The following is a 19,981-nucleotide window of genomic DNA, read 5'->3' as shown; positions in this document are numbered from 1 at the left end:
ACAAAGCCTATAAGGATATAAAGTCATACGTAAAGTAGCGTTTTAAACCTACAAATTGGTTTTGGTAAGTGATTCATAAAATATACGTTTATAAAAATCATTGTGAAACTATATAATGCAAGAGGCAATTATTTTATTAAAATTATAGTAGTAAACAGTAATATCATTCCGAAAAAAAATAACTCAATTACATCCATTTAGTAATGAAGTAGTTAATTTTAATGTTTCCAATTTATTTTATGAGTATTCAATTCAAAGTTTTCATTCTTAATTCGTATAAACGACTAACACTAATATTTACATAACATATTCAAACAGGAATGGACTAAGTAGTTGGGAGTACCATTCGGCACTGTACTTACACTTGAGAAAAATAAAACTTAACCTAATTACGCGTATTTCATAATTACAACTGTGATAATATGAAGAGACGTTACGAGCTAAAACTAAACAGCTTGGGGTGTAAATTGACTATCAACAATGACGACTTTGATGCTGAATTTTATTGAACCACCTGCTTTCCTGTTAACGTGAGACATTAATTCGAATACTTTTTTATATTACTTAAAATTTTATTTTACTTTATATTACTTAAAATTTTATTTTATTTTATATTACTTTACGAATACTCTTTTGTCAGTGACAGAACGAGACATACTTTCGTGTTAGGAAAATGTCTTTTTTTTGCATATCGAGAAACACTTTTTCAAGCACGGGCAAGCATTTATGAATAGTTTACAAGAACATTTGCGTCGGATCTATATACATATATAAAAATGAATTGCTGTTCGTTAGTCTCGCTAAAACTCGAGAACGGCTGGACCGAATTGGCTAAGTTTGGTCTTGAATTATTTGTGGAAGTCCAGAGAAGGTTTAAAAGGTAGATAAATATGAAAATGCTCGGAATTAAATAAAAATAACAAATTTGTTTTTCCTTTGATGTGTCTCCCATCGGACGGATTGCTTTTGTTTGTTTTAAGTTTATTTTATACAAAAGTTTAGGTCTTTTATTTATCGATTGAGGCACTACGAAGTCTGCCGGGTCAGCTAGTTAGAAATAAATCAGCATCACGTCATTGATATCACCTAGAATCACTGTAGGTTGTTTAGTGGTTTATTTGGGGTGGTAGAAAGCTCCTCGCGCGGGCCGGGCTGGTCGACCTCCTATACCGCCGGCCGCTCGTCTCCTCGCGATGAGGGCGTCCAGACCACGGAGTGGAGGAGCCGGTGTAGTTTCTGCGGGCTGAGGTTCCGTTTCCGTCTCACTTTTCTCAGCGCTGGTGCTTTCTTCGGTAGTTTCCGTTGATTTCTTAGGTGCTTCGGTTGTAGCCTGAATACAAATATTAATTGAGCCGAAATCCAATACAATATGTTTGTTAATTCGTCTTATAATTAGGCAGACATGCGTCAGAGAACGTCAGTCGACTCTTTTAATTTTTTTGAAATAGAAACCCTGGTATTATGAAGGAGGGATATACTAATTTTGATAATTAAAAAATGTTTAAATGAGCATCCGCATATTCATTTTCGACCCCAAAGAGTCAAGTGCTTATTGTATGTCCATCTGACTCAGTGCAAAACAGCATTGTAACATTTTTTTAATGAAAATTAATATTTAAAAATCAATGCGATTATCTCGGATCTCTCTCTCGCTTAAAGTCAACTTAACTTAATGCCCAAAAATATTGTATCAACATATCTTATATCTTTAAACGAGCAATTCTTGTATATAAATATACATATAATCTGAATATCGAAAACAGCTCCAAGGATTTTCATAAAATTTTGTATTATACAGGGGATTTCGGGGGCGATAAATCGATCTAGGTACGATTTATTTTCAGAAAATGTAATTTTATTCGTGTTTTCAATAATCAACTTTATTGATAAACAACTTAAACATATTTTTTTTATTGAAAGGCAGTAACATATAGTATAATATAATATCAATATGTAATTCGTATTTAAATATAATTTCTAAAAAACACAATTTATCAAAAAAAAAAACTTTGCAAAGCTCGGTCATCCTCTAGTTACTTTATAATATGAGTGTAACCCTAATTTTAATAAAGAAACTTCACGGTAACTAGCGATCAATACACATGTCTATTTCATATCGTCCTACTAACTTACCTCTGTTGAGGGAGAAGCAAGCTTCCTCTTAAGTAGTGGGTTCGGCCTACGCGCTGGAGGTGTCACCACAACCCTGGGCTTAGGCGACGGGGACACCTGAAGACGATTGCGCTGTCTAACTCCACCACGAGGTGCTTCCGGAGCAGTTGTCGGAGATGAGCTCTATGTGAGAAAAAAAAAAGTTTATACGTGCCACCCATGTTGGATGTGGATATATTTCAAAATGCACGATATTCCTATAGAATCTATACATATAAATAAAATTGGAGTGTCTGTATGTAATATTGAAATAACCGTTTTTTACTACATGCATATAAATGTATATACGGTACGTACACCAAAATATATTTTTTTACAATTTTTGTCTGTCTGTCTGTCTGTTTGTTCCGGCTAATCTCTGGAACAGCTGGACCGATTTTGACCAGACTTTCACTGATAGGTAGCTGATTGTCGTACCACGGGATAACATCGCGGGACTCAGCTATCAATAATAAAGTTAACGTTTTCGAAGCGAAGCAAGGGCGGGTCGCTAATCCTTCATAAATTTAGTTATTCAAACATACGGTCGCTGCTAATTTGAAATATTATTTTTTCCGAATGTAACCAATTGAAATATTTGTATTAAACTAAATTGAATAATGATTTTATACTATACCTGAGTGATAATAAAACAATACGTGATAACAACAATGTCACCTTGATACAAAAGGTCTCAAGTTTATCATGAACGCAGTTACTATTTTGCAAGAATATGAGCTGCTTTTATCTAGAAATATTCGATAAAACAGATACAGCAATATTTGAAGACAAAAAACCTCAATTGTTAAAAATGTACCTGGAATACTTACTCTAAAACGAAATTAGGGTTTTAGAACAGCTGAACCTAATGAAGCCACATACTACGTACAGTAATTTTGATCTAAAATTATGTGAGTACACACTGCTTCGTGATATTTGAACGAATGCCTGATTTAATAATTCACCTAATAAACTAAATTCGATCAGTCAATTCAGTTAATCAGTAATACCCGAATATTTAGGTTACTTTATGGTATGTAATATATGTTTCATTTGTATTTTTGATTATATTTGAAAAAAAAAAAAGCTATTTCCAAATATTTTTATAGATAACACACATCGTCAATTCTTAATAAAGAGGTTGACAAACAGAAGTATATAGCTGCTGTTTTGTGTATATAGAGATGTAGTAATTTAAAGTTGTAACAATGGAATCGCAAAATCTCAAAACGTTCTTACACAGAACAAATATTCAATTTTTCAAATCGAAATTTGACAAAAACATCACCAACTAGACTCCTGCTAAACAGTAAAAATTACATACCGTCTACCACCATATTTACTCAAGGAAGACGTAGGGAAGAGGTAAGTAGTAAAATAGGGTAAGCATAAAATCCATACTTCGGAATCCGCCTCAGTTACGGGTGATTCAGGAGCGGCTGTCTCTGCAGGCGCTTCGGAAGCGGTTTCAGCAGGCGCGGGAGTGGCAACTCCAGGACGGAGTCTAGGGTTAGGCCTCAAGTTAAGCCTTGGGCCTGGACGGAGAGAAGCCGGTCGAAGGCCAGGACGTCCACGACTGTAAGTTGAGGGAAAAGCAAAACTTAGTCAAACTTTATTTCGATTGTCGTAAGCTATTTTAATAAGCGATTGAAAATACCATGCCCTGTTTTAATTCTCCTTTTTTATTGCATAGATGGGTGAACGAGCTCACAGCCCATCTGGTGTTAAGTGGTTACTGGAGCCCATGGACATCTATAATGTAAATGCGCCTCCCACCTTAAGATATAAGTTCTAAGGTCTCAAGTATAGTTACAACGACTGCCCCACCCTTCAAACCGAAACGCATTACTACTTGACGGCAGAAATAGGCAGGGTGGTGGTACCTACTCGCGCGGACTCACAAGAGGTCCTACCACCAGTAACCACTTAACACCAGGTGGGCTGTGAGCTCGCTCACGTATCTAAGCAATAAAAAAAAAAGGAAATAGGCATCCTTCTTTCAAACGCTCAATTTGAAATTAATAGGTTTTGAATTTCAATTGAAGCTTACCCTAGGGTCCTTCCTGGGGTGGGAGTAGTTTCCACGACTTCTCCAGAGGTAGCGCCGGTGTTGTCTTCAGACGATGCTGCACTGGCGGCTGTCGTTGTAGTGGTTGAGGTCCTTCTGAGACCGGGACGTAGACGAGGCCTGCTGTGATAGCACGGAGTTCACATAAACGTTGCCTATTATTACTTTATGAGTGATAAACATAAATGGCTTATTGAGGTTGCCTACTCTTGAAAGAATGTGAGGATAATTCGTAGAGTTTTGTGATAAACATAAATGGGTTATTGAGGTTGCCTACTCTTGAAAGAATGTGAGGATGATTCGTAGTGTTTTGCGATCATCTCACTTTACACGATTAGCCTAATTCGGTTTTGGATGTATAGTAAGTAACCAGAGATCTGCGTAAGTCGACCGGACGATGATTAATAGATATTTGAAGAGAGGAGCTGTGAAACAATACTATAATAATACTATATAGCCGTACTCGCCCGCTTCGCTGGGGATTTAAATTTAACATTATTATTTATTGTCATTATTATTAGGGAGTTCAACACTCATATAAATATTAGCCTATCTATTAAGTACATGTATTTTCTACACGGATACCAAGTTTCAAGTCAATCGGATGTATGGTTCAGTAGTTATAACGGAAAATCCGTAAAAACCACTGTAGATTTATATATTAGTATATACTTATACTATATAATACGGTGTCGTTGCTTCTGCGTTGTCAAGAAAGACGAATAGGGGCAGGCATTCGGTATTTTGAACATTATCTACTGCGAAGAAGTATGGGACCAAATAAGCCAATATTTATAAGTAGGTATAAAAGTAGCTAACAGATGTTCGTAAAAGAATGTCCGGATCTTCTCAGTGGGTCGAGTTTCTTGCTAGCACGGCTCTTGCTAGGGTTCGTGATAGCAACATCGTCAGGTTTGAGCCCCGTGAGCTCACCTACTAGTTGAGGTTACGCTGATATGGTTTCTCTAGACCATCAGCTTAGATAGGAAAAAAAAGGAATAATTTTGTAACAGAGAAATAAAGTTGCTAAAATTTCAAAATGTAACTATTATTAAAGATTCTGACCTCATGTCTAAAGGTTTTGTGAGATATTTTTTTTCCCTACCTATTCACCGGTAGTCTAGGGGGCTATTCCAGATACGCCCATACGGGAGTTAGGTGTCTATGTTGTGATGTCTATAGACTTCCTTTCAGCCACTTTATATAGACCTCCAGCCTCGACAGCGATTGTACTAGACTACAGAAAGTGTGTGTTTACCTTGGTGCAGGAGTGTCAGCGTTGGCTTCCGCTGCTACGCTTCCATCCTCAGACGCTGGGGCAGCTGTAGTGAAACTGGGACGAGTGCGGCTTGCGAACAAACCACGACGACCGAATGCCTGCTAACAAAGTTACGACGTTTTCATTTAACCACATGAAGGGTATTTATAAGAGCAAACGAATGTTAGCATACCTTTGTAATGCTTAATATCCAAATTATTTATTATTTACTGGTGGTAGGACCTCTTGTGAGTCCGCGCGGGTAAGTACCACCACCCTGCCTATTTCTGCCGTGAAGCAGTAACGCATTTCGGTTTGAAGGGTGGGGCAGCCATTGTAACTATACTGAGACCTAAGAACTTATATCTCAATGTGTGCGGCGCGTTTACCTTGTAGATGTCTATAGGTTCCAGTACTACATAATACCAGGTGGGCTGTGAGCTCGTCCACCCATCTAATCTATAAAAATAATAATAATAATACGAATAACATATTTTTAATTGCATTATGTAAATCTAATCACAAATAAATATAGAGGTTTTCTTATTGGTTTGCTGGCTGGACGAGCTCACGGTCTGCCTGGTGTAAAATTGTTATTTACAACTTAATACCGCAATTCAACTAAAAAACAAGAGTTCTAAGGTCTCAGTTTTAACAGTACAACGGCTGCCTCATCGTTCAAATCGAAACTCATTACTGCTTCGCGGCAGAAATAGGCAGGGTGGTGGTACTTACACTAGGTACCACCACCCTGCCTATTTCTGCGGACTCACAAAACGTCCTACCATACATACATAATTATCATAATTCAATTGACAGGATAATCAAATGGTGCTTATGTTATGTACTGCAGATATGCGAGGATACATTCCTATTTGACAGATAGAAGCTATATTAAAACTTTTATAGTTTGTATCGTACAGTATTAACTAAACTTGGATGGATTCATAAAAAATGTTCTACTTGTGCCGCAATTATCCGTGTGTTTAGGCAGTTAAGTATTTTTTACATAAAAAAAATGTTTCACGCTGTCTTTATATTATATTATTTATCAAAAAGAATCGTTATAGTTCAATAATATTCCTAAACGCAACTTTACCACCAGCGTAAAGAGCCACAGTACGATAAAAAAATGGAAATATATATATATGTATATCGATAAAATAAAATATATTTGGCAATGTCACAAGAGACAATAAAATAGCCCAATCTAGACTTTGTTCACATAATAAAAAACCGACATTCAGATAACAAAACACTTGAATGTCATTTTTAATAACGTTTAAACAATGTTTATCCAGCTCAATGATCGTGTGAGAACTGTTACTGTAGGTCATGAACTTGTAAATGATAATTAGAACTGTCAATTTAATTGAAAATACGATTTAAACACTGACTAGTGGTCCCGCAGTAGTCGAAATTCGATTATAATTAATTGAAATAATAAGTTTGAACATTAACATGGTTCTATTGTCAAAGACTATTTATTATACTTCTATAATCGCAGATTTTGTCAAGACTACACTATAGACAAATAATATTAAAGGTAAACAATATTAACCTATTCTCGATTTGACCGCAGACTTTAAGCAATAACAAAAGTTTGACAATAAACAAAGAGTATAACATATATTATTATGTGTGTGTGTGTCAAATACAAGGTAGTGTGTATAATGTTTTCTTTATTGATTTAAAGTATATTTTATGCATTATTTAAAAAAAATATTAGCATTCTGCACTCCTTCTCTATATTCTCTGTAAGTGTGGGAAATTTCATACTCCTCCGTCCGCGTAATTTTCGTAAAGAGGGGTACAAAGTTTTTACTTCACTTATTAATCTAGAAATAATAAAAGAAATTGCCTGAACGCAAAAACTTTGCAGGCAACCTGTATATATTTGCTAGGTTTATACCATCGTCCGGCTAATCATACGCGATGGTGTTTGATTCGATTTCATTTATTGTCACGCAATGTCCCACGTGAGCAACATATTGATCAAATGCATTGACTTAATATAGAAGAGCTTGGACGTTTTATAAAAAAAAAATGACAACAAAAGTTCTGTCCAGTTCTTGATATCGTATCTGAGTTTATTTATCTTTACATAGATCATAATAATTTTTTTTTATAAACTAAGTATTTAGTCTTTTTATGTATGTGTTTGTCTGCATTTTTTGATAAAGAAATAGCCAAGGAACCTATTTGTCAGTGGGAATTGCGTATTTGTTTTTATATGAGACGGCTTACCGAATTAATTTTCAACTAGTTTTGAATTATCAAATGCCGAAAATTTTTGGAAATCAGAATTTTAAAATTTAAATTAAATTTTACACACAGTTCCGCATTTCAATTATTAGTTATTAATGGACTAGCTAATGGACTCATATCTAGACTATTTACATATATAATCAATATATAGACATATATGTAAATAGACTATCTTTCTGCACGCAACTTCGCTCACCTGGGTTACACTTTATATCGCGTTGCTCTAAGTCCCTGTCCAGCAATAAGATATAAGGGAGACTATATTCTTTCCCACGATTTCAACTATTTCCATTCGAATTCGTCGAAAATCGATTATATGGTTTTGTATTCATATCAACATATTAAGCCCCGCCATAGTAAAATTAATATTTTATTCTAGAGCATCTATTTTGAAACATCCTAGTTTAATGAAACAAATCCTTATACTGTGCTCCAAAATAGTCCCTGTGTGCTTGTGGAAACTAATTGAAAATCTTTCCAGTAGTTCGGGTGATTTGCGCTTCTAACATCAGACAGAAGGAAATTAAAAAAAAAACTCGGAATTGTGTTCTTTTCCTATTTTTAATTCATCTCCTTTCTAGATTTATTAGTATTCGTCAATGTTAAGATCGACACACCGTATTCTACAGACCAAAAGTAAAATTTGTACACGGATTAGCGTCACGGGCGAACGCTTCAATGCTTAAACAATTTTATTTTTATTTATTGCTTATATGGGTGGACGAGCTCACAGCCCACTTGGTGTTAAGTGATTACTGGAGCCCATAGACATCTAGTAAATCCGCCACCCACCTTGAGATCTAAGTTCTAAGGTCTCAAGTATAGTTACAGCGGCTGCCCCAGCCTTCAAACCGAAACGCGTTATTGTTTCACGGCAGAAATAGGTAGGTATAATTGCAAGACTGATTATAATTACAGAGTATATAACGGAAGCAAGAACAATGTTATTACCACTCAAACATAAACATAAAACTATACTTATCGATGAGGTAAAGCAGAAGCTCAATACGTGTCAACTATCTTCTCTCAAAAGTTTAGAGGCAATTATCTTGAAGGATGCAGATTTAATTTTGTATTTCATTTTAATCAACTCTGATATGTTTTAATTTGCAGAAGTTCAAGGCAACCTAGTTAGCCAGCTACTACCTTTTAACACTACCTGAAATACCTGAAATAGTTATTATGTTATTATCGTAATATCCGCTATTCTACCTACTTTATTTTAAAATTAATAGTTAATTATGGATAATAAATTACACAATGATAATATAAATTAAAGAACACTTTCCAGTTTTACTGTTCAGAATGCTAAATTAACAAACAAAAAATTAAATCAAATAAGTACATATTTTCGCTTTGGCAACACAATCGCTTTGTATAATATACTAAATCTAACCATATTGCTATAAAAAAGAATTTTCAGAGATCACTTTAAAGCGTTTTGGAAATATAAATCTCGGGATAATTGTTTGCTAAAGTATAATTATGACGAGTTATGTTTTGTTTAATATGATCTCCGAAAATAATATATAGAAATTAAATTGAAAATACAAACCTTCGTAGTGGGCTTGTCAGCGGCGGCGGCGGGTGCAACTGTTGTACCTTCGGGAACGGCAGCAGAAGTCCGACGACCCACGCCAGGCTTACTGAATCGACCTGAACAAAAGAAAGTGGTGCTGTACATCACTATCATCACTACATATTATAAAACAAAGTCACTTTCTCTGTCCCTATATCCCTATGTATGCTTAAATCTTTAAAACTGCGCAACGGATGCGGCTTTTTTTAATAGATAGAGTGATTGAAGAGAAAGGTTTATATGTATATATCCATCAAATAGTGGAGAAATCAATAATAAATTACATTATCCGAAGCGAAGCGAGGGCGGGTCGCTAGTAAAAAATAATTTCATAAGCTCTGAGTGAACTTACGCTTAGGATATAGAGACGTAGAATGACTGTGTGTTTATTTATGACTCAATTATTTATGATGTGTAATGAACGATACTTGAACTGATTTGAACAACGACTAACGAAAAAAAATTATTAAAATCAACAAAAACGACACCTAATAAATGTGAGAACACAATCAATTTATCATATTTATATTAAATGGCTTTCCAACAGTACTGCTGTGGCAGAATTTCGGGAAAGAAGTTGATGATTCATACTTTTAAATGTTTGAGCCAGACTGAACAATTAAAATCATCAAAACATTATTGAAATAGATAAATGATTTAGAATTCAAGATAAGAAAACTTCAATACTTTTGATCACGATCAATGACTTACAAAAGGCCAATCAAGACATTTCTAATTTAAAAAGAAACAACCAATTTAACTGGTTGAGTAGATCTTGAATTAGATTGCCGTTATATTTTTTTCGTACCTCTAATAATACGGTTGTAACTGCAAATAAAGAATAAAAACAACTGTACTAAAAACGGAAAAGTTGTTCACAATTTTTTTTGTTTTTCCATCGTAGATACCGTTTGTAAACAACGAACGTTGAATAAACTGTAAATTTTTGCACCAAAAAATATGCACCAGTTTTTTTTTTTGAGATTTTGATGTTTCAGTAGGATTTCAGCACCTACTAGATTCATGGATTAGGAAAAATCTTCACTGCCTTAAAAATATAGGTACTTGTGTATAGCCAGAGTAAGATTGAATGATTGATTTTTGAATATTAATATTTGGAAGCCATTATTTGCTAGTTCTGCATAACTAGGTGTTGACAAAAATACTATAGTCATATTTCACGTTTTTTTTTTAATTTGATTTTCAATACTGAAATGGAGATTTTGTATTAAGTAAAAACATTGGTGAGTAATCGTTTCTAAAGTCATTAAAACTCTCACTCTAACTATAGTACAATTGAGGTGACATGTGTAATTTACTTATTGTCAATTTCTCAATATTTTTATTGATGATCACTTTGTTGGTGCAACTAAAAAAATAAACGAACTCTTTCCTATATTATGTTTTCCAACTTAAAAACACTATAATATAGATTAAATATTATTTACGATTTTTTGGAAATAGGTTACTTGCTTATTAATTATTTATTACCTATGACTTACATCAATTAACATTCATAGACAAAAACTATCACTGTGATAAGCACGTATTTTTTGCGGTCTTATTTATTAGATTAAACACAAATACAAGATACTTCAATATCAATTCAGTTCATGTATCGTGACCCTAAATCGTTAGTGTTTTAGCATAACCATGCGGCCCAGCATTCAGTGACAACCGGTTTTATATAGACCTTATACTAGAATTGAACGAAAATATCAACTAATGTTCACCTTCGATCCACATTAATTCATAATCCGCTTATTACGCAGATTCAATAAGTCATTGAATAACAACTCAACCAGCGAATCATTCGAATTTTAAATATTAATGGAGCTCTTGATTGTTAAAATAAATGTAAAGATTCTTTTTAAATTATTAGTTATTTAGAATGATGTCGCTTGTGGATGAATCCAATGTTACACGCTGAGCTGAACAATATAAAATTTCGCTTAAAAATGAAACTCGCATTGCGTAACGCGTTCGCTTTAGCATTATAATATATTATCTAAAATATTTCATTTTAAATACTTCCGACTCAACTGGCAAATGTGCATATAAATAACCGCTAATGTGCTCGCAAATTTATTTCTGCTTTTAAAAGTATTAAACAAGAAAATTTATTTAAAGTATAGGTACTACTGAGAATGGTTATTTCACTATGGAATTTCGCTAGTGGAGTCGGAGAATCTCAAACAGGATTGTATGTAGTTCACGGTGACTTACTCGCCGCCAATGAACCAGTTAGGATACGGCATGAGTAAATTCATAATTCAACACAAAATGGGATATTTCATGGAACTCATTGCGCACATACACTTCTCTCATTGTATATTAATATTGTACATATATATTTTCGAATATAAGGTGATTTATTTATTTCTTTCGAAGTTGAGTGATCGAATTACCTCTAGTTCTTGTGGAGGTTTCAGCTGGAGCTTCGGTAGCGGCGGTAGAAACGGTGGAAACACGAGACCTAGCTCCGGCGCGTCCCTTGAACCTTGAGGGCCGAGTAGACGGAGCAGCCGTAGTGGTCGTGGTGGTTGTAGTTGGAGCTGGAGTGGTGGTGGTAGTGGTCGTGGTGGTCGTGGTGGTAGTAGTTGTCGATGTTGTAGCCTCTTCAGTGGTACTCAGCTCCTCGGTGGTCGCAGCTTCATCGTCAACAGTTGTAGTGCCGTCGAAGCTGATCAGGTCACCGCTGGTCGGGTTGACCTCGTTGTTTAAGTTCTCGCCCGCCAAGTACGCGTATAGATCGAGAGCGACCTTTTCCATCGCCGTCATGGTGGTGTACTCAGTTGTATCCTGCTCGAACGTCGTCGTCGGCTTGTAGTCTGCGGGCAGCTTCGAATCATCTACAATCTCCTCGAATTTTATTCCACTTAACAAGCTGTGACCTTCTCTGGTGGGCTCCTTGTGATTAGCAGATTCTTCGTCACTGGTCTCGGCTGCGGGAATTTCTTCGGTAGTTGTTTTGCTCTCGGAAGAATACCTCGTCGGGGGCTCTTTGTATTGAAGTGGGATGTCACCAGAGTTCGTTTTGAAGCTGTCGAGGTCGACCAACTCTGAACTTGGGCGCCTGAAAAGAACAAGAGGACGAATTAAACCTCAAATGTCCTAGAGTTTAGTTTTCTTTCAAAGGAGGATATGTACCTGATGTGCGCACGGGTCCTGCTTCTGGTCTGACCAATGGACTCATCAGCTACACTGTCTGATTGACGACCGCGCTGCCTCACAGTTTCCGAAGAAACTTCCGGTACATAAGTAGTAGTGCTAGTAGCTGATGCCAAGTTGCGACCACGAGGAGGGAACCGTGTGCTCGAGGGGAACCTGCCACTTAGGATATACGTTAATTTAAGCTCAAAACTTTTATAATACGAAATTCAAAGCATTTTTTTTTATTAATTAGATGGGTAGACGAGCTCACAGCCCACCTGGTGTTAAGTGGTTACTGGAGCCCATAGACATCTACGACGTAAATGCGCCACCCATTTTGAGATATAAGTTCTAAGGTCTCAGTATAGTCACAACGGCTACCCCGCCCTTCAAACTGAAACGCATTACTGCTTCGCGGCAGAAAATAGGCGGTGTGGTGGTACCTACCCGTGCGGACTCACAAGAGGTCCTACCACCAGTAAGCATGTATTTTTACTATTGTATTAAAGAAATAGGTGTTGTTAGATGTGCTATTTACCTAGTATTGTCTTCTTCAACTTCTTCCTCGACTGGTGGAGGAGCTATGTTCCGACCACGTCCGCGACCTCTGGTTGACGGCGGCAGGACTTCGTTTTGTGTCTCTGGAGCTGCCGTAGTGGTTGTTGTTCGAGACCTATCTACCGTTGTGTATTTTGTTTTACTTTCGTTTCCGATGTGGTTATCTGTGTCGGATTTAAGCGGACCGTCATGAGAATTGTGAACTAGAGGCTCGGAAGTGGTAGAGTCTTTGTCTTTGTTTTTTCCCTCTTTTTTGACTTCATCCTCTTCATCATAGTAATAGTAAACGTATTCGTATTCATAGTCTTGTCCGTTAGGCCCCTTCTTAATTTGGATTCTGGAATGCTGTTTTTGTTCTGTGCCGGCTGGCTCAAAGTTAACGTTTGATGTTAACAGACCACTGTTTATATCGTCGATAGAATCGAAATTAATAGGAATGTAATCAAAGTTTTTGCTGTCCGTTGCGGGTGCTACAGTAGTGAGCAACGGTTTTTGTCTGTGCTTATAAGGTATTTTGTTTTCATGTTTAGCGGATGCCTTGACTGGAGCGGGCTGTTGACCCGAACTGACAATAACATATTCTTCGCCCGGTCGTGGTTTTGTGATCAGTTCCACATCAGCGGACGCCCATTGGGACGTGCACACCAGTAAACATCTGTAACAAAGGGAATTGTCGTTTCAGATTATTTGCTCGATAAGGTGTTTCGAAAGTTTGGTTGCTGCATTTGGAGTCGACGGCGTGAGTCAGCAATAAATCTGGTTGCGCCTACAAACACCGACAGACTCGACCCGAACCAAGGAGCTGTGATTCATCTGCTTGTTTCATCACCGAATTCCTAACCATTGTTTTGCGTCTACCCACATACTGGTTGGGTTACGTACATATTTCGTATTTCAATGAAACTTCAACGTGCACACGCGTAGGCCCGAATTTTTGCAACTTTTGTGTCGAAATACTGATCGATTTGGTTACCAACGAATTTTCTGTAGTGGCAGCTCAATTAGATTGTGTGAAAATCAGAATTAACTAACTAACTAACTACAGATCAAACGTTACTGGTATTAGAACAGTGCAATACTTTGTAAAGTGATGTGAGAAAATGACTGCGATAATCGGAACGTGGGTGTAAATTACGCGTATGTTTGTTTGAGACCGAGCAAGTTTGTTGTCTCGGATCGATGAGGCAACGTACGCGGAGTAAGATGATCACTTTTGCCTTCAGAACTGTTCTCACGAGAATTATGAATGTTACGACACGCTTAATAATGTTGAACGAAAATGAAAGATGAAATGAAAGAAGTTTATTGTGCACGCAAAAACTAATATTCCTATTTCTGCCGTGAAGCAGTAATGGTTTCGGTTTGAAGGGTGGGGCAGCCGTTGTAACTATACTTGAGACCTTAGAACTTATATGTCAAGATGGGTGGCGCATTTACGTTGTGGATATCTATGGGCTCCAGTAACCACTTAACACCAGGTGAGCTGTGAGCTCGTCCACCCATCTAAGCAATAAAAAAAAACATAAATAGGTGCAGTGATTCATAACTTGGGAAGTTTATCGAGTAGCGGATCCAATTATCGATGTCGGAAGGTGTTGTTCGCTTCCGCAGTATTTCTTGTCCGACACGGAAATCGTTCGAGGGCTTACTATAACGAACTCTCGGAAAAAGTATGTTCAAGAATTCGAATTAAAAAAATAGAATACATATAAAAAAAGATAATTTGTAAATTCTTAAATGGTTAGGTTAAATTTGTATGAAAACATTCCTCTAGTTTTATTACACTTCTCCCTTATAGTAGTAGTTCATAGTTCTAGTTCTAATAAAAGAACACTAGATGATGACCGAGCCTTGCTTGGTTTTTTTTTTTGATAACGCCATCTTATTGTGTCTTTAAAGCGGTTAGTTGCCCTCAATTAAGAAAATAGTATTATTATTTGCCAAAAGATGTCAGGAAGATGTGATTATTGAAAACACGAATAAAACAACATTTTCTGAAAATAAATCGTAGCTAGATCGATTTATCGCCCCCGAAATCCCCTGTATACTAAATTTTATGAAAATCGTTGGAGCCGTTTCCGAGATTCAGATTATATATATAGAAGAATTGCTCGTTTAAAGGTATAAGATTAATATGAAAAACGTAAATACCACAGCTATTAATATATTATAATGCATATAAAAAGCAATAACTTATTGCCTTATTCGGTTATTTTTGATTTGGATACAACACTAAATTATTCTAATTCCTTTTAAAAGTCATTTCAAATTTGCACATTTTACAATATTCAGAATGAAGCCAGGAGTCCTTGTGTTCGGCAAATACACGAGAAAAGGTGGTCAGACTTGTATTTTAATGAAAACACACAGTATCAAGGTTTTTGTACATAATGCTATTCATTTATTATCGTCCATAAATTATTTAGTTTCACTTTCAAACAAACTGCGTTCTATTGTCGGTTATTCAAAATGCTTTATTGCATAACAGTGTACCTACACGCAGAGAGTGAAATATTTTTTTTACGTATTTCGAATTTACATTCCTATAACTATGTTTAATGGATTGTAAACAGACTGAAATTGTTTACTTGTTAATCGAAAATAAACATAAAAAGTACTTATATACTTTAAAGGAGAAATGTCACCGACTCGGGTCCACTTTCTGTTTCATTAAGTTAACACATTATTACCTAACAATATGTACACAGTTTAAGCCAATATATTTCATTTGAAGATGACGTTTGGTTTTTCACTTGTGTGAATATGAAGAAACCGGTTTTATTATTTTGCTTAATTGTTAATCAGATATCGTTAATAATTAGTGTACATTGTTACTTTACACGTGCTACTGACCAATGTGACCTACTTAGCATCTATTATGAGCGTTGCGATATTTGATCAACACCGCAACCCTGTATTGCAAATAAGATATGCTAGAACAACACGCGTTATTACATGAACTAGTGGTCCTGCAGTAGTCGAAATTCGACTATAATTAATTGGAATTGTAAGTTTGTACACTATTATGATTGTATTTTCAAACGCCAAGACTACACTATAGAAAAATATTAATAAAGACAAACAATATGTAATCTATTCTCAATTTGACCACAGACGTCAAGAATAAAGTTTGACAATAAATAAATAGTATGCATGCGTGTGTGTGTCAAATACACTGTACTATGTGTAATGTTTTCTTTATTGATTTAATATATCTTTTATGCATTATTTAAAAAATATATTAGCATAGTGCACTTCTCCTCTATATTCTCTACAAGTGTGGGAAATTTCATACTCCTCCGTCCGCGCAATTGTCGTAAAAAGGGGTACAAAGTTTCTGCTTCACGTATTATTATTTATATTTATATTATTTAATATATATATATATATATGGTAGAAAACGCAACCATGTTCAAAACAACAGATCTAATTATTGCAATAATCACTTTCACACCGGAAAGTTTGTAATTTGTTCGCAGTTTTCTTGTGGTTTCCACTTCCATACAATCATTTTAAATGCTTTTATTTTATTTTTATTCTTATTAGATCACTTTTATAACTATACGTAATTTAAATATATCACTAAAGTGTCTTTCGGTATGGCGAGTCTGAACAGGAGTGTTCCACGGTGAAGCTTACTTCAGACACGTATTCATCATTGAACGACTGCAGCTATGTGAATAACCACAGACCTCATGTTTTTTTTTTTTATTGCTTAGATGGGTGGACGAGCTCACAGCCCAACTGGTGTTAAGTGGTTACTGGAGCCCATAGACATCCGCAACATAAATGCGCCACCCACCTTGAGATATAAGTTCTAAGGTCTCAAGTTTAGCTACAACGGCTGCCCCACCCTTCAAACCAAAACGCATTACTGCTTCACGGCAGAAATAGGCAGGGTGGTGGTACCCACCTGCGCGGACTCACAAGAGGTCCCACCACCAGTCTCAAAATGAATGGCGGTAACGTTCATGCCTTTCTGTTAGTAACAGCCTATATCTGTTGTGCATATAGTGTATATAGTTATCGTTAGTATATAGTGGTATAAGTTCAGTGTACGTGTTGCCAGTTGAATTTCACTAGGTGTAAGGTCGAGCCGGACACAAGGCTATGTGATCGTATCGAGTCGCGTTCTTAATACTTGAAGCGGTCTTGTGACAATAATAATATAATCAAATCGGAAATTGCAAAAAAAAAACCAACGTAAATTGAATGTTGCTTATAGTTTGAAAAGAAATTCAAACGTGAAAATAAACACATACAAGCGGGTAGTATTTTGTTGACGCTGATAAACGCTACTGCAAAATTCGACCTCACGTCTCAAGGCAGTAGGTGTCATTTGCGTTATGAAGTCTATAGGTTCCGGCAAACACTTAACACCAGGTGGATAGTCAATCTGTCCGACGATCAATATCAATATCAAATCCTCCACGGTGTTTCCCGAACGCTGTGACATGTCCTTCTTCAAACGAGGCCTGTGGAGAGTATTAAGCAGTAGGCAGCGGCTTGGCTCTGCTTCTGGCATTGCTGAAGTCCATGGGCGACGGTAACCACTTAGCATCGGGTGGGCCGTGCGCTCGTCTGCCTACAAAGGCAATAAAAAAAAAAAAAGATCTAAGTAAAAAAAACGTAATTATTTAACGTCTTTGTAGGTAGTAAGTAACAAACATATTGCAAATTAAAATGTATTTTGTATGCATTGTACAAGAAACCGTTGTGAAATAAAAAAAAGCAATTAAGACATAAAATATCCATTCCTGCAGCGAACTGGCTACCGACTACTCAGCGGTGCTAGTTTTTAACTCATTAATTAGTATTAATTGCTTAAAAGAAAGAGTTTGCTGCGAAAAGAAACGAAAATGAATCGTTCCATTATATAAGATCAGACGAATTTTAGAACAAGACACAACGAATAATGGCAAAGAAACTTAATTGCTCGAAGTTTATTTGATTATCTGTATTAATATTAGAAATAAGTAAAATTGCTTAATTTTTTTATAGAGTAGCAGCGTGCTTGATGTGAATTTTTTAAGTTCTCAATCGCGTAAAAGTTTGCCCTACGTTTGCCGCTAGGGGCACTGTTCCAACTCGATACGTTGAGTTAACTGTTACACGATCGAGAATTTTGAAAACTTGCACTAAGCACATAGAAGTATTGAATAGATTCTCGAAAAACAAATCACTAATTTATACTAATATGTATCCTATCCTAAATATTGCTAATATAAAATTGTCATTTTTAGTAGGTGTTTATAAGAGATTTATGGAAGAAACGGACAGGATTGTGGTACCAATCTGTGCGGGTTCACTATTTGAGACAGAGATGACGGCTTCGCGAAGCCGAAATTAGTCGATGGCCTCTTTCCAATGGTCGATATGCAATATTTGTTGCCGGATACTTTTTTTTTATTGGACGAGGTCACAGGCCACCTGGTGCTAAGTGGTTACTGGAGCCCATAGACATCTACAACGTAAATGCGCCACCCACCTTGAAATATAAGTTCTAAGGTCTCAGTATAGTTATAACGGCTGCCCCGCCCTTCAAACCGAAACGCATTACTGCTTCACGGCAGAAATAGGCGGGCGGGGTGGTGGTACCTAGCCCTGCGGACTCACAAGGGGTCTTACCACCAGGTGCGATGTACATTCTGCATAGATTTAACTAAATTACATTCTTGATTGAATTTACAAAGAATAAGATATCAATATATGTTTCTCGAAAGCTCCCTAAAGTGTTGTATTTCAGTACGTACTTGCGGCTCAGTTCTACAGAAAGCGAAGAATACTGCATTTTATGCACGTTTTTCTACATACTATGAGAACGTTATCAAGTTATGTTTCCTACAGGATTGCTGAATCGATTATAATTAAATAAAGCCCATCAGGGTTGTCTATTGTTTCGCGGTGTATTTTCGTTTTCTATGAACCTATCCGTTTTATTCCGGGCTTCCTTATGGTAACGGAAAGTTCGATCCGTTCGATCCGAAAGTTCGACCTGTGCAGACTGACCAGAGGTCCTAACGCCAGTAATTACTCAAATTATAATTTTGCGGGCTTCATTTTTATTACACGATGTTATTCCTTCACCGTGGAAGTCAATTGTGTCATTTATTAGAAACAACGTATTTCATAAAAAAAAATTGGTACCCGCCTGCGGGATTTGAGCCATGTTGCATCGCTAGATACGAATGCACCGGAAATCTTATCCTTTAGGCCACGATGACTTACACTAATTGAAAGTCTTCTACAGCAGTGAAATATTCAAGAGAAAAATACTTTTTTTGACAAAGAACAGTCAATAGTACCTATATCTTATAAAAATTGGTGGTGTTTGTTATTAGCTTAGAGCTCAAGGCCCACTGACGTTAAGCGGGTATTGGAACCCAAAAGTACTTTAATGTTACTATCCACCTTGAAACATACAATTGAGGACTCATTGCATTAGTACCTAGCCCACTGTGTTTCTCGCCGGATCTTCTCAATGGGTCGCGTTTCCGATCTGGTGATAGATTCTACGAAGCACTGCTCTTGCTAGGGCCAGTGTTAGCAAAACTCCCGGTTTGAGCCCCGTGAGCTCATCTACACGTCAAAGCGAAGCTGAAATAGCCTCTCAAGACTATCAGCATAGGTAGGAAAAAAAAGCATTATTACAAGTCCCTATATATTTTGTGGACATGAAACCTAAAATCAATTATTTACGTGGACACGGAATATCATTTTAATACGCTTTTATTAGCTTCAGACGTATGTTTGTTAGTATGTATATTTGTAACGGAATCTTTTTTTTCATATGCGCCTCACTATGTAACTAACGTATGACGCAAAATTGCTTTGTAGTCGAAAAAATATATTTTATATGACTATTTCTTTCTTTCAAAACCCGAACCCACTTATAAACTTATATATAAACCCAAATCGATATTTATAATTATTTACAATAGGTACA

General features: G+C 36.3%; 1 protein-coding gene across 10 annotated transcripts in view; it reads right to left on the bottom strand.

Annotated features, from left to right (window-relative positions):
• Positions 1-623: 623 nt before the first annotated feature.
• LOC114252681 (uncharacterized) overlaps positions 624-19,981 on the bottom strand; it is a 43,452-nt gene continuing 24,094 nt past the window's right edge. For 2 of the 10 annotated variants that reach the window (XM_089730617.1, XM_089730620.1), the window contains exons 3-11: positions 13,016-13,690; positions 12,475-12,657; positions 11,733-12,400; positions 9,301-9,401; positions 5,478-5,599; positions 4,202-4,342; positions 3,553-3,727; positions 2,134-2,295; positions 624-1,330 (exon numbers count right to left, since the gene is read on the bottom strand). In XM_089730617.1, the coding sequence (XP_089586743.1) occupies positions 1,115-1,330; positions 2,134-2,295; positions 3,553-3,727; positions 4,202-4,342; positions 5,478-5,599; positions 9,301-9,401; positions 11,733-12,400; positions 12,475-12,657; positions 13,016-13,690 (2,443 nt within the window). In that variant the 3' untranslated portion in view covers positions 624-1,114. The remainder of the gene's footprint in view (positions 1,331-2,133; positions 2,296-3,552; positions 3,728-4,201; positions 4,343-5,477; positions 5,600-9,300; positions 9,402-11,732; positions 12,401-12,474; positions 12,658-13,015; positions 13,691-19,981) is intronic. The other 8 variants (XM_089730633.1, XM_089730630.1, XM_089730650.1 and 5 more) reach the window with 8 other exon arrangements.

This window comes from Bombyx mandarina, chromosome 01 (genome assembly GCF_030267445.1).
Source record: "Bombyx mandarina strain Sakado chromosome 01, ASM3026744v2".
Taxonomy (NCBI): Eukaryota; Metazoa; Arthropoda; class Insecta; order Lepidoptera; family Bombycidae; genus Bombyx; species Bombyx mandarina.
This window is presented reverse-complemented; position numbering and strand designations above follow the sequence as displayed.